The sequence below is a fragment of the Lygodium microphyllum genome, chromosome 18 (genome assembly GCF_053477565.2).
Source record: "Lygodium microphyllum isolate KBCC chromosome 18, Lygodium_microphyllum_v1.1.10, whole genome shotgun sequence".
NCBI classification, from domain to species: Eukaryota; Viridiplantae; Streptophyta; class Polypodiopsida; order Schizaeales; family Lygodiaceae; genus Lygodium; species Lygodium microphyllum.
This window is the reverse complement of record NC_141152.1, coordinates 108,315,093-108,329,776: the sequence shown is the minus strand read 5'-3', so window position 1 is coordinate 108,329,776 and position 14,684 is coordinate 108,315,093. Positions and strand designations below refer to the sequence as shown.

The following is a 14,684-nucleotide window of genomic DNA, read 5'->3' as shown; positions in this document are numbered from 1 at the left end:
AATTTAAAAAATTGGGGGGGGGGGGGGGGGGGGGGTGGGATGATATCAAACAAGTCTTATCAAAGATGACAAATGCATGCCATCATCATTACTTTATAATAGATGTTGTAAATTTCCAATCAACTATATCAAACTTCTTTCATTTCAAAAGTACCTTGTAGTCACAAAAACATTGAGAAACCCCAAGAATGTACACAATAATTTAGCCTTTGGCAAGGGAAAAATATCTAGCCAAATCTTTCCAACACAAATGAGTGGAACCAAGGAAAATCATCATGCAACAGAAACAATGGATTGGAACACCTACTACTACGGAGTTTCTTAAAAGGCCATCAACAAAATTGATCAAGCAAGCGTTTACTAGAGTGATGCAACCGCAACCTACACCATTCATTGCCTAAGAACACTTCTAAGCCAAAAAGGAAAGGATAACAACTCAAATACAAGACCATCATGTAGGCCACATGGGCTAGAAGGGAGACATGAGTACAACAAGCATCATGGACATGTAACAAAAATGAGTGTTAGATGTGTTTCTTTCTCTCATAATTTATGTGATCAAAGTGCATCAAATCATTGACTCTTGAACTTTACACGTCCAAACTAGGAGTGATACTGTAGTTACCAAGTTTACAACATACATTTGTGTTAGGACAGCATACTAACTAGTACAAAAATATTCTAAAATTAACAATTTTTAATACTTTAAGATAGCTCTATCAATATATTTTGTTGATTGTGTACAAATAGCTCCAAACATAGGAAAACAAAAAATGGCTTTTTTGAGGATGCACACATAACAAAAGACTTTTTCCTTGGTTAGCCTAATAGATTTTTAATCCTTGAACTCTTATTAAGTCACATGTCATCAATTTCCTTTTGTCATGTGTCATACATCAACTCAAAAGCACTTTGTTTTTTTTTTAAACTAACCTTAAACTACATAGAAGCTATCTGGGATGCAATTATAGAGAGTTGGAGCAAGTTGAAATTGATGATGATATAGTATGTATAAGGGTTTTGTACATTAGAGAGAAGTTTTTGTGCAAGTCAAGGTAAAAATTGGAAGCAAAATAAGCACCTAAATATCCAAATCAAACTTAAATCCTTTATGAAAAATTATGGAGGTGGCACTCTAATGAGATAGTCATCATCAAAGATGGAACGCAAGGGCAATTTATTCACCTATCAAGTCATATCCAACTAAGCCATTATTACATGACCCAATATATGCCAAAACAACTTGTGCCCGATTCATTGTCCATGTGGACCATGTAGAATGGGCTCTATCATTTTCATTGGTCCCAAGAAGCATGGCAAACTATGTGTTTACACACTGTCATCGATCCAAAGCATGGCAAACATTTGTGTACATGTTTGTGCATGCATGCATGCATGTGTGTGTGTGTGTGTGTGTGTTTGTGGTGATTGCTTTTTTTTTTGGTTGGGGGGAGGGTGCACCTCAAGCACAATGCCAATACAATAGCAAATTGTCAAAGTAAAAATGGAAAGAACATGACAAGAACCTAAACATCCAATTCAAATTCAAATTCTATATGAAGCAATTATGAAGATAGCACTCTAATGAGATGGATAACATCAACAATGGAATGCAAGGGCAATGTATTCGTTATGCAAGTCATGTCCAACTAAGCCATTATTGCATGACCCAACATAAACCAAGACAATCTATGCTTGATCCATTATCCATGTGGACCATGAAAAGTGGGTTCTATCATTGTCACATGCAAAGTCAATTCTATCATTGTCATTGCTCCCAAAGACTGTGTCTACACATTGTCATTGATCCCATGAAGCACAACTCTATGTGTGAACGTGCAACTAGAGAGTATGTGCACACGCACACACCCGTGCATGTAGCACGTGTAGACATGCGTACGTGCCTATGTGGTGAGGACATCATAAGCATAATGTTGATTTCTCCTCTCATTCACAACTGCTCTAAGTAGATGTATGGGGACCTAAGTTGATACTACTCCAACAAATTCCAATGCTACCATCAAGTAAATTGGCCACAAATGATTACGTGGGATCATTTGTAATCTTAAGCCTTAAAAATGATTACGTGTCACAAAAAGGGGCAGTTGCATGGGATCATTTGTAATCTTAAGCCTTAAAAATGTCTACTCTCTCCTCTTTTCTAATAAATAACACCATTCTATGACTACCTCATAGGTTCATACACACATATTTTGTTGATGATTTCAATGCCTTGAGTACCAAAGCCAAGCACATAATCCATCACCTCCTCTACCATGTTATTGAGAAACTCGTCTAAAGCTCAACTCCTAGGCCTTCATTCTATTCTTCAAAAAGTTTAATGGAGTAATCATTCCCTCCACTGCGTAGCCCAAGTGGTCACCCCCCTATTCATAGCCTTTAGAAAGATTCGCCATGTGCATGAGACTTGATATGCTCTCAAGTTATACACTTCGGGTAAATATTGATGCTCACAACTATATCATATGAATTAGACACATATCGTTACATATGAATTAGACACATATGAATTATACTAAGCATCTATCGATGTGGCCATGTCTGATCAAGACATTGGTCGACACCACTCACACCATACTTGCACTAACATTGAGATCAAGTCATCAGCACACATCATCATCGATTTCCCTCATCAATTTCAAATTGTGAGTGAACATGAGTGTTTGTGTCATCAACCCTACAGGTAGTGTGGATGTTAATGCCCTTTGTCCTCATATGAGGTAGCATTTCCAGGCCCAAAATAATAGACTTAATTCATGCATCGAATAGAGTGATCCTTCCAGAAAGAGGAGACCAAGGGCTTGTGCCCCAAGAGCTTCCGGTGTCCATGTCTTCTTCTGCACAAACCTCTTTTCCACCAACAGTTACTTTAACAGCATAGCTTCATGCTACAGCCACATACCGAAGGCATCAGTCCACATAATCATTGAGACTACTTTATGTCCTGCCCAAAAATTAGATCACTCAAACAATGCACAGGTAACCATATTGCACATTGTACTCTGAAACCAGGAATTTGCCAAAAACATTTCTATGCTAAGCATCATAATCCCACAACATACAAAATCAAGATATTGGTATGATAATGATTATGATTTCTGAATTCCATTGCAAATGATTGGTCCAACTTGTGCTTCCAAGAAAAGTTTCAGGTGATTTGTTTCTATTCAGCAAAATAATGTGTATCTGAAAGAATTAGAAATTATTTGCAGCCATTCCTGCAGTAGTACAGCTCTGCGATCATGCAATCATGGTTGTATGCCTGCCAGTCCATTCATTTATTATTTGCTTTGGTACCTCACCACTTGTTCAGCATGTGCCATCCATGTAAGCAAGCAGAAGATCCTTCACAGTCCCCCTATCTGGCATCTTTGCTGCTGCTCCATAAATTGGTGCCATGCCATGCTCAAATTTAACAGGATCATCTTTCACCTGATCATCGAACCATATACACAGAATATAAGTTTCTTGAAGAAGCAGCTTAATTTTGGATGGTACTAGTCAGGAAAAATGGTAATTTATGTCAAGTGATATAATTGATTGTCTTACCATCAAAACAGCTGCTTCCAAATCATTCAAGAACTCCTCAATCATGTTGACATGTTGCAATGTAACACATATATGTATACTGCGGCAAACATGTTTTTAAGACTCCAATCATGGTTTATGTGTGGGGGGGAAGAAGTTTGCCCCCCTAACATGAAAATACATGTGAAGCTACTTTTCAAGGCACAAAAATACGCATTTATTTCAATTGAAACTTCTCTTACTTAAATGGCCAAAACAGCAATGACAATATTCAAGTTTCACTTGCTTGAAACTTAATAAACAAATCGATCCACAAGTCATGAGCTATATCCACGAGTACTAGCAAACAAATCGATCCACAAGTCATGAGTCATTCTTATCCACAACCTACATTCAGGGTGTCAGCCCATAACAGCAACTTGTCTAACAAAGCATTCTTGACCTGGAGTCTTGTGTATTGAGATGAGAAACAGAATCCACATGGAAGTAGCACTACCCCCAAATTACCCACCTGATTGGGCAATGCCAAAGCAGAAGAGGTTGACTTCTAGTTGAACCTCCATTATCAGACAAGTCATGGCCCATTATAGGCCATCCACACAATTCAGCAATTTTACAAATGGAGCATCCCAAAATTTGTACAAAGCTTGTGGTGCCCTTCCATGCATCCACTAAGCCTCAGGATAAAAAGATTACATTCAGTAATTCTATGTGCATACTCTTACTTGTTAACAATTAACTTCCCTAAACAGTGTGTAGACTTTTGTGGCATATGCACCAAGCAAATAGTCACATAAGATCCTGTACAATCTGTCTAGGGGGACTGTCATGGTTTCTATCAGAAGTAGTAAAATAAGTATCTTGAATTCACGAGGATATTGAGCACTTGCCTGAGGCTAGAATCTCTCTCTCTCTGCAATGAATAGACACACAAACCTGCCTTAAACATGTATCCTCAGCCACCTTAACAAATTTCATGAGATTTCTATTTTGTAAATTGTACTTCGTGACATACACATAAACTAGAAAGCTTTTTTTTTCACTAAACAATGGTCACATTTGGTCTCAATTTGTGCTGCATGAATATATTTGAGAGAGTCTGTGTGGGTGATGAATGAAGCTGAGAGGAGAGAGAAAAAGAACTGAAGAGATAGAAGGAGAGTAAGAAGAAGGGAAAGGAAGACTAGAAGAGGAAAGAGAAAGACAAAAAAGAAGGGAGGAAGGAGGAAGCCATCGAAGCTGAAGATGAAGGTGAAGAGTGTGTTCTTGATAATAACTGGTTGCCCTAATCTGGGACTCTTACACCTTATATGCCCCAGGCCTTGCCATTTGATGAGGTATTCCTTGATGGATCGAGACCTTAAGTGTTTATCTCGTTGCCCAATTATTGCCTCAAGGATATACTGAATGATACCTTCTTCATCTATGGGGGAAAGTTCTTCCACATAGTCCACTGAGGTGCCCATGAAGGGTTTCAATTGGCTGACATAAAACACATTGTGGATTTTGGTAGTGGGGGAAAGCTCTAATCGGTAGGCAAAGTCACCAACTCTCTTCAAAATCTGGTAGGGACCATAGAAGTGGCGGGCCAACTTGTTACTACTGCCTTCTTTTAAACCTTTCTAATAAAAACTCTTGGTAATCCTATCATATTGTTAGGGGTGGGAGTTCAAATGTTGAGCGAGGAGATCCAGACCTGGTCAAAGAGCAGGGGGGGCTGTCAATGCCATGGGGAAGGCACAAAAGGGCTAGATTAGGGCTAGGGAAGAGCACGCAGAGCAAGGAACAACAGCCCAAAATGCACCGCAAATTGCGAGCTGTTCCCTAGGCTCTCTCCCTAGCAATAAGCCTTCACAAGGGTATTACCCTTGGTCAGGGGAAAGTGGGAAAGGCTTCTAAGGCTTCAACTGGGCACTTCCATGGCTGCTCTCGGAAAAAAGAAGGGTTCTTCTCTACTGTGTGGCTATGGCAGTTTGCTTGAGAGGAGAGAGAAAGGGGCTGAAGCAAAAAGTAGCTGAGTTTTTGTCCTCTAACCCCGAAGACTCCAAACTTGGCCCGGAACCCTTAAAATTTGTATGAAAAGGAGTGACAACCTGCTAGTTTAGCCATTTTACCTCCAGATGTGTCTGAGTCTCTAACCATAGCTCCTACTTGCTTCATAAAGCTGAGATTTTTGTAGTCTTTCTTGCTATACTTATACATGTAACCTAAGTAACTAGGGTTTTGGGATTTGAAAATAGAAATAGAGAAAGGGGAAAGAAGAAAAAGACCAAAGCTTGATGCTCTTATATCACTTGTAATGAATGAAGCTAAGAGGAGAAAGGAGAAAGAACTGAAGAGAGAGAAAGAGGGCAAGAAGAAGGGAAAGGAAAATTAGAAGACAGAGAAAGACAGAAAAGAGGGGAGGAAGAAGGAGGAAGCCATGGAAGCTGAAGACGAAGGTGAAGAGTATGTTCTTGATAATAACCGGTTGCCCTAATCTGGGACTCTTACTCCTTATATACCCCGGTCAGTGTGACTGGGTATCTAAACCCTAGTTTCTATGTATCCCGCTTCTTACAGTGTCTTCGTAATCTCTCTTGAAATCTGCAAATACACCTGAAGACGTATATTTAAGGCAAATCTGTTTTTCTAATGATCTGATTGCAATAAGACAAGCTTCATACAAGATCCATATAAGCCTTTACATGCAAAGCTCTAAGAGGGAAACTAAAAACTTAAGCTGAGTTCAACATCAAAACTTAGGTCTCCATAGAAAAATATTTTACTCCATGCATTAATTCAGAAGCTTTCGAAGCCTGAGAACAAAAAAGTTGAAGTACTCAGTGCACATGCTACAAGCAGCAATTTCAGATAACAAAAAATCTAAGTCGTTAATAGTTTAAACTGCAAAACCTTGCTTAGCTGAGAGTACCTGCTTGGTTTATGCAATGCATTGAGACTCCATCCTTTAGCAGTCATTGCATCATTGACCTTGTAGATGTCGACTGTGTCAGAGGAAAAGGCTACAACTGTCATGTCTGGTTTTCCCAGCACATAAAGATCTGTGATTGCATCAATCCTGGAAAAATGTAATTTGAAAATTGATTATACTATAAAGCCAAGCTGTTTTCAGAATACTGTCCTGCCTTAGAAGTTTGATTCTTGAAATAAAGGGAACCTTTGTGAGATCTTAAATCAATACTTTTTTCGAAAAGATCAACTAAATCACACTTTTCCAAAACCAGAACAAAAGCTACCACGACTGGTCTTTAAGAGTCAACACATATGAGCAGCTACTGCTATATTTCCACTTTCCAGATCCTGAAGAATAATTGTTGATGGCCCCATTATTAAGTCAAGTGTAAGCTACTAATGAAAGGGGGATGGGGGAGAGAAGCTAAAGTGAGGGAAAGTAACACCACCAAGGTTTTCTCATTGAAGCTGCTCCCAGAGCCAACAAAGAGAGTGAAGCTCCCAATAAGCCCCCACACCTCCATTCGTGATGCCAAGGGCTCTAATACTTGCTAGGCTGTTAAGAACTTGTTCTTCTCTGAGTTCCTTCCACATAGTATAATTAGCCAAACTTGATTTTGCAACAATTTTTCTTTTAAGTTGCCTCCCCGCTCCTTCTAGACCTCTCCCATCTCATGGCCACCTCTCTCCCTGTTGGGGGTAAAGGCGCCTCCGCCGTGCCGCCCCGTGTATTACTACACTGACAGTACCCGCCACTGCACATTGCAGGTGGCGGACGCCCGTCACGTCACTTTATTCTTTATTCTTTTAGTGACAGTTTGAATAAAGGAAGGCCCGGTCACACATTGTGACTGTTGGAGTTCCCATTTCTTGTCTCTCTCTTTCTTGCTCTTGCTCTCCCGCCATAGCTCGCGTGCAAGCTTCGATCCTTCTCACCTTTCAACTGGTATCAGAGCTTGGCATTCTCTTGCTCGAGCTCGACTCGGTGCTTCCCGACCTTCGCATCGACTCACTTCACGCATTGGGTCTCCATCCCGGCAGCCATATCCGATCTCCCCGAGCTCCCGTCACTCCCCGGCTTCCCGAGCACCTTCCTAGCCTATTGAGGCACCTTCAAGGCATTGATACTGAGGTATTTGATCATTCTTTCAAGGTTTTATTTCAGTCTACAGGTTGCAAACAACAAGGGCAGCCATGGCTTCAAACCCGTGAAGCTTATTCTCCTCATATTGTGCCTTACACCTATCAAAGCTCAAAGAGGCTTGTCATAGGCCTTTGATAGGCCCTTCTTGAGCCCCCCATTACCCCCTTTTCAGCCCATGTGGAGCAGCAGCAAGTTCAGCACCAACAGGGCAGATTGCATCATTTTTTTCCAAGCTGTGAGCACTCATCTACTTCAGCTCTACACTTGGCCATTGCTTCTTGCTCTCTACCTTGATCAAGAGGGCTATAGACTTCATGTTTGATGTCATTCAAGCTTTGGGCATTGGTCTTGATCATTTGGGGCTGATTTCTTCAGATTTGGGACTGTTATAAACTGTCATAACAGGCTGAAAACAGGGCAGCACCATTGGCATTAGCATTTGTTGCTTATACTCCATTCCGGTTGTGCTATTTGATGCCCGTATGCGGTCTACATGATGCCTAGTGCCTTGGGAATGTATGCACATGATTATGCCATGATTTTGGCTTGAAATATTGGCTGATTTGGGACTGTTATTTACTGTTATACAGTGCTGGAAACAGGGCAGCCACACTTGGCATTGGCATTTAATGCTTATACTCTACTCCGGTTACCTTGTTTGATGCCCGTATGCGGTCTACTTCCTACCCGGATGTATTGGGGATGTATGCATTTGGTTTGACCATGATTTTGGCTTGAATTTGGGGCTGAAATCTACTGTTTAGAACAGTAAATACATGCTGGAATAACAGTGGGCTGAAGGTACTTTACATGCTTTGGCACTTACCTACCGATACCGGATGTATGCTTTGAGCTTTGGCATGATATCTCTGACATTTGGGGACGACTTGGAGCATATGTATGAGATTATGGGATGCTTTTGAGCTTCGCATTAGCTCCGTCTTCACTGGCATTTGGACCGACTCGGCATGCTCGTGGACCACCTATGCCTCATGTCTCTGCTTGACAGTTAGGCTTTTGCATTACATGCTTTGGTTCGTGACATATGCTATTTGGTTCGTGTATGCCATACCGACATTTGGAGCTTGGATTTGGATGTATTTGAGCATTCCCGGCTTACTTGATCACTGATCTTGGTTGCTATTTGGATGTCATTGAGTTGACCGAGAGCTTATTTGGGCTTATGTATTGCTTCATGGTTAATACGACCGGTGCTTCATGTATGTCATGCTCTCTCGGATGCGCTTGATGCATTGACAGGGTCACTTATCACTGGTGCTTTCTCTTGGGTTGTTTGAGCTTCTGAGCTCGCTTTGTATGCCTTTTGTGCCAGTGGGAGCATTTTACATGCTTTCTTGACCTTTGACAGTTGCATGCTATTGGAGCACTTACATGTATTTGAAGCAGTTTATGTCTTGAGCCGCTACATACACATTGAGACTTTGGGATCATACTCCGATCTTTATGGATATGCATTGATGTACTCTTGGTTCACAGGATGCTTATGAGCTGAGTCTCATATTTGGATCTTTCTCTTTGAGCAGATACCTATTTGTGTCAGGTTTTGGCAGTTACAGGAACACTTTGCCTAGAGTGTCTGGGGGTGTGCCTTTCACTGGCAAATGTTATTTTGACATGCTTGGTGTTGAGCTCATGTTCTTTTCACTGTCATTGGCCTTGCTTATGTCCGTTTCATGCCGGATTTGGACCTAGCATTGTTTGCTTGACATTGGATCCTATTTTGGGACAGTTTGCTCTCTAGACTGCATACCTGCAATTTATTACAGCAAGCAGTTATTGGTGGACTGAGGTGTACTTTTCATGCTGAAATATCCTGATTTGGTGTACCGCACCTAGTACTAAGTGGGCAGCAACTTTTGGCACACTTTGCTCACCCTTTGGACCCCGTTTTGGTCATTTTTGGGCAGTTTCTGCAGTAAAACAGCAAGCAGTTTTGGACTGTTTGGGCATTTCCAGCCTGCATAATGGCGTCATCTTCGCATGATAGTGCCATCTTTAACATTACAAAGTTGGATGGTACCAACTACTCTTACTGGAAGAGTCAAATATGGCAGGTTTTGGTGCAGAAATCTCAGATTAAGCCACTTCGGTTGAGTGGGGAGCAGCCTGAAACTATGGACATTGACGACTGGCTTGAACTTGATGAGCTATGCAAGTCCACGATTGTATTGTCTCTCACTGAACAGGTACATTATAATGTATTTGAGGAAGCACAGAGTGCATGGGATCTATGGAATAAGATCAAGAATCTTTATGATAAGAAAAGTCCGGCGAGTCAGATGTACTGGTTGAAGCAGCTTATGGATCTGCGCATGAAGGATAATGCGACTATGTCTGCTCACTTGAGCCAGTTCCATGCTATACTGAAGAACCTGACTTCGCAGGATATCACCTTTGGAGAGGAAGTAACTCCTCTTTTCTTGCTTGGAACTCTGAATGAGTCATGGGATGTATTCCGCACTGCTCTTTGTGCCTCTAGTGCTACTCTAAAATTGGCAGATGTTGAGAGTGCTCTTCTTCAGGAAGAGGTGAATCGCAAAAACTTGGATGCCTCTCGTGGTAGTCATGCTTTGACAGTTAGAGGCAGGAATGACAGGTATGACCGTGGTAATGGCCGAGGCCGTGACTCGCAGAAGGGTCGGTCTAAATCTCGTGGTGGCAAGTCGCGTAGTAAGTCGCGTGGACGCAATGCAAATGTCACTTGTCATCATTGTGGGAAAAAGGGCCATATTAGACCACAGTGTCATGAGTTGCGCAATGAGAAGCGCAAGGATAAGGGGAAAGATAAAGTGCAGGAGAAGTCCTCTGATCGCAGCATAGTACCTGCGAAGTCCAACGTCAAGATTGAGGAAATTAATGTCACGCAGACTGAAGAGTCCGATGGTGGTGATGAGTTTATACTTGCAACTAGTTCTTCTGATGCTTCACACTTGACTGAGACACCTAGTATGTATGCACAGTGCTGGTTATTGGATTCAGGTGCGTCCTTCCATGTGACGCCTTACCGTGAGTGGTTTCACTCTTACCGTACTGTATCTGGATCAGTCAAACTTGGAGATGACAGGTCTCTTGATATTGTGGGCTGTGGAGATATTCAGTTGCAGTTTTCCACTGGCAGTTCCTTTTTGCTCAGGGATGTACGTCATGTACCTGCGCTTACGCGTAGTCTTATGTCTGCAGGACAGTTGGATGATGCAGGATTTCATGTCTGTTTTGGGGATTCTACCTGGAAGATTACCAAAGGCAGACTTGTGCTTGCTAGAGGCGCCAAGGCTGGCAGCCTCTATCCTCTTGTTGTATCTGGGTCTTCTGTAGACCATGTTTTGGCAGTGGGCTCTATCCCACATGTATCACTTTGGCATGCCCGTTTGGGGCATATGTCTTTGAAAGGAATGAAAATGTTATCTGGTTTGCAGTATCTTCCGCCTTTGGATTATGCATGTTTTGACTCGTGTGATCATTGTCTTTATGGTAAGCAGAATAGGTCTACGCATAAGAAATCGGGTAGGCCACGCATGAGTGAGCCCTTGGCATTGGTGCATTCCGATGTTTGTGGGCCTATGCCTTGCATGTCTATGGGTGGCGCGAAGTACTTCGTTACCTTCATTGATGATTTTTCTAGGAAAGTGTGGGCTTATCCCATAAAGCAGAAGTCCGATGTCTTGGCAGTTTTTCAGAGATGGCTTGCTCTTGTTGAGAACCAGACTGGGTATAGGCTGAAATGCCTTAGGACAGATAATGGGGGAGAATATGTCTCGCATGCTTTTGAGCAGTTTTGTGATGACAGGGGTATTAAGCGTCAGTTGACCGCCCCTTACACCCCACCCCAGAATGGTTTGGCTGAGCGCATGAACAGGACTATTCAGGAGCGTGTGCGCTCTATGCTTAGCCATGCAGGCCTACCCCCGAGTTTTTGGGCTGAGGCAGTTAGTACGTCAGTGCATGTCATAAACCGATCGCCTTCCAGTGGATTGGATTTCCAGGTTGCAGAGGAAGTTTGGGCTGGTAAGCCACCCTCTTATGCGCATCTCCGTGTCTTTGGATGTGAGGCATTCTGCCATGTGCCCAAGGATAAGAGGAGTAAATTGGATCCAAAGAGCATTAAATGCATATTCCTTGGCTATGGTGAGTCAGGAGAGATGGGCTATCGCCTATGGGATCCGCAGGCGCGGAAAATAGTACGCAGCCATGATGTCGTCTTCCATGAAGACAAGATGCACAGGCAGCCTGAGAAGGTGGTTGAGATCCGCAGAGTGATCTTTCAGGAGGAGCCTAAAGCTCCAGCACAGCCAGTAGTACAGCCTGCAGCAGTTCCTCCACAGGGCCAGGATGTTGGACAAGTAGTTAGACAGGCAGCAGAGCCTGCGGTGAGACGGTCTGCTAGAGATAGACGTCCACCTGACAGATTTCAGCCCTCTATGCATTATGTTTTGGTTACAGATGCAGGAGAGCCTTTCACTTATGATGAGGCTATGCGCAGGGGTGACAGTCACTCCTGGGAGAGGGCTATGCAGTCTGAGATAGACTCCCTGCATAAGAATGAGACTTGGGATTTGGTTGCCTTGCCTAAGGGCAAGAAGGCTTTGCCATGCAAGTGGGTGTACAAGCTGAAAAGTACCCCTGGACACCCCAAGCCGGCATACAAGGCTAGATTGGTAGCAAAGGGTTTTAAGCAGGAACATGGTGTGGACTTTGATGAGGTCTTCTCTCCTGTGGTTAAGATGATCACCCTGCGCTTAGTCTTGGCTTTGGTTGCACAGCTTGACTTAGATCTATATCAGATGGATGTCAAGACGGCTTTTCTACATGGGGACTTGCATGATGAGATCTATATGGATCAGCCTAAGGGCTTTGCAGAACCTGGCAGGGAGCACCTAGTGTGCAAGTTGAAGAAGAGCTTGTATGGCTTGAAGCAGGCACCTAGGGAATGGTATCATAAGTTTGATGCCTTTATGCAGTCACAGGGCTACAGCAGGAGTGCTATGGATCCGTGTCTTTACACGAAGAAAGCCCGTGATGGCAGTTTGCTTATCTTGGTACTCTATGTTGATGATATGCTGATAGTAGGGAAAGCTCATGATGAGCTAGATGCTCTTAAATCTCAGCTAAAGAAGAGCTTTGAGATGAAGGATTTGGGACAGGCCTCACATATACTTGGGATGCGCATTAAGCGCGATAGGCATCAGGGACTTTTGTATCTCTCACAGCGGGAGTACATTCATAAAGTCCTTGAGCGCTTCCGCATGCAGGACGTAAAGCCTATTGGCTGTCCATTACCTTCTTATGTGAAGGTATCACAGGCCGATTGTCCACAGACAGATGAGCAGAGGGCCGAGATGGCCAAGATCCCTTATGCATCAGCCGTGGGCAGTTTGATGTATGCCATGATAGCCACTCGTCCAGATATTGCACATGCAGTTGGTGTTGTGGCACGCTATATGGCTACACCTGGCAGCAGACATTGGGATGCCGTGAAGGGTATCATGAGGTACCTGAAGGGCACAGCAGATATGTGTATTTGCTATGGCAGCCAGGATACAGGGGTCGTGGGGTACACTGACTCCGATTATGCAGGACATGCAGATAGTAGGAAGTCCACTTCTGGCTATGTATTCACCTATGCTGGAGGGGCTATCTCTTGGATGTCCAGGGTTCAGAAGTGTACGGCTTTGTCTACCACTGAGGCCGAGTATGTTGCAGCCACTGAGGCTTGCAAGGAGGCCATATGGTTAGGCCGTCTAGTTGCTGACCTTGGGATTGATGCTACACCTACACTGCATTCGGATTCTATGAGTGCCATTCAGTTGGCTAAGAATCCGGTCTTCCATGCGAAGACGAAACACATTGAGATGAGGTATCACTTCATACGTGGTGTCGTGGAGGACAGGTCTGTTGACCTTGTCAAGATCTCCACTGACGAGAATCCTGCAGATTTGCTCACGAAGAGCCTCACTACTGAGCGCTTTGCCTTCCTCAGGAGGTTGATGGGCGTTGGATGAGATGTCACCTTTCCTCACCTATGTACATTTGTACTGTCTTTTTTTTTTTTTCTTTTCTCTCTCACTAGGGCAGATTCGCCTTTAAGTGGGAGGTTGTTGGGGGTAAAGGCGCCTCCGCCGTGCCGCCCCGTGTATTACTACACTGACAGTACCCGCCACTGCACATTGCAGGTGGCGGACGCCCGTCACGTCACTTTATTCTTTATTCTTTTAGTGACAGTTTGAATAAAGGAAGGCCCGGTCACACATTGTGACTGTTGGAGTTCCCATTTCTTGTCTCTCTCTTTCTTGCTCTTGCTCTCCCGCCATAGCTCGCGTGCAAGCTTCGATCCTTCTCACCTTTCACTCCCTAGCTCCATTTTGAAGACAGTTTGTAAAGACAAAGTTGGTTTCAAACTCATGGCAGTTCCCTTATGCCATATGGTTCCTTTCACAATGGGGAAGCTGCTGAGGCCCTGTAATAGATTCTCCATTTTCCGTCTTATACATTTGTTATATCTTTAAAGCCCATTATAGGGCTAATCTTGTACTTTGCCTTGGTATAATTTGTTCTACGGGATTCATTAATATAATTTCTCTTCTTTGGAACAAAAAAAAGAACACTCCAAGCACTCTCACAACAGAAGTGCCCTTCACAGGATGCTTGCCTGGAGCATTGCTTCATAGATCATGCCACATGGGAGACTTTCACATGGAGACGTTGCTTTTAAAGATACCATAGATACTAGTATGCCACGGAGTTTATCAAAGGGTTTGATCCGTGTAATCCAAAACTAGGCAATAGAGGACCATCACATGTTAGGGGATAGTCCAGCCACAGCCATCACTTTGAGTCTTCTGGCTCACCTTTCAGAATTTCTTCGTACCTCTCAGAATGGAATCAATCACCAAGCAGTGTATCAATAATATCCTCACTGTTTGGGACTGTGTGGCACTCCGCAGCTGAGGCACAATGATTTTTTGCAGTGAAAATATTCAGTATCTTCAATAGTTTGGACTATATGGCTTTGTGCATC

At 43.1% G+C, this 14,684-nt stretch overlaps 1 protein-coding gene across 5 annotated transcripts in view; it reads right to left on the bottom strand.

Annotated features, from left to right (window-relative positions):
• Positions 1 to 2,537: 2,537 nt before the first annotated feature.
• DPL1 (dihydrosphingosine phosphate lyase) overlaps positions 2,538 to 14,684 on the bottom strand; it is a 49,315-nt gene continuing 37,168 nt past the window's right edge. The window contains exons 14-17 of one of the 5 annotated variants that reach the window (XM_087699088.1): positions 6,464 to 6,610; positions 3,571 to 3,649; positions 3,319 to 3,453; positions 2,538 to 2,965 (exon numbers count right to left, since the gene is read on the bottom strand). In XM_087699088.1, the coding sequence (XP_087555214.1) occupies positions 3,331 to 3,453; positions 3,571 to 3,649; positions 6,464 to 6,610 (349 nt within the window). In that variant the 3' untranslated portion in view covers positions 2,538 to 2,965; positions 3,319 to 3,330. Of the gene's footprint in view, positions 2,966 to 3,004; positions 3,454 to 3,570; positions 3,650 to 6,463; positions 6,611 to 14,684 lie in introns of those variants that run through there. The other 4 variants (XM_087699090.1, XM_087699087.1, XM_087699089.1 and 1 more) reach the window with 4 other exon arrangements.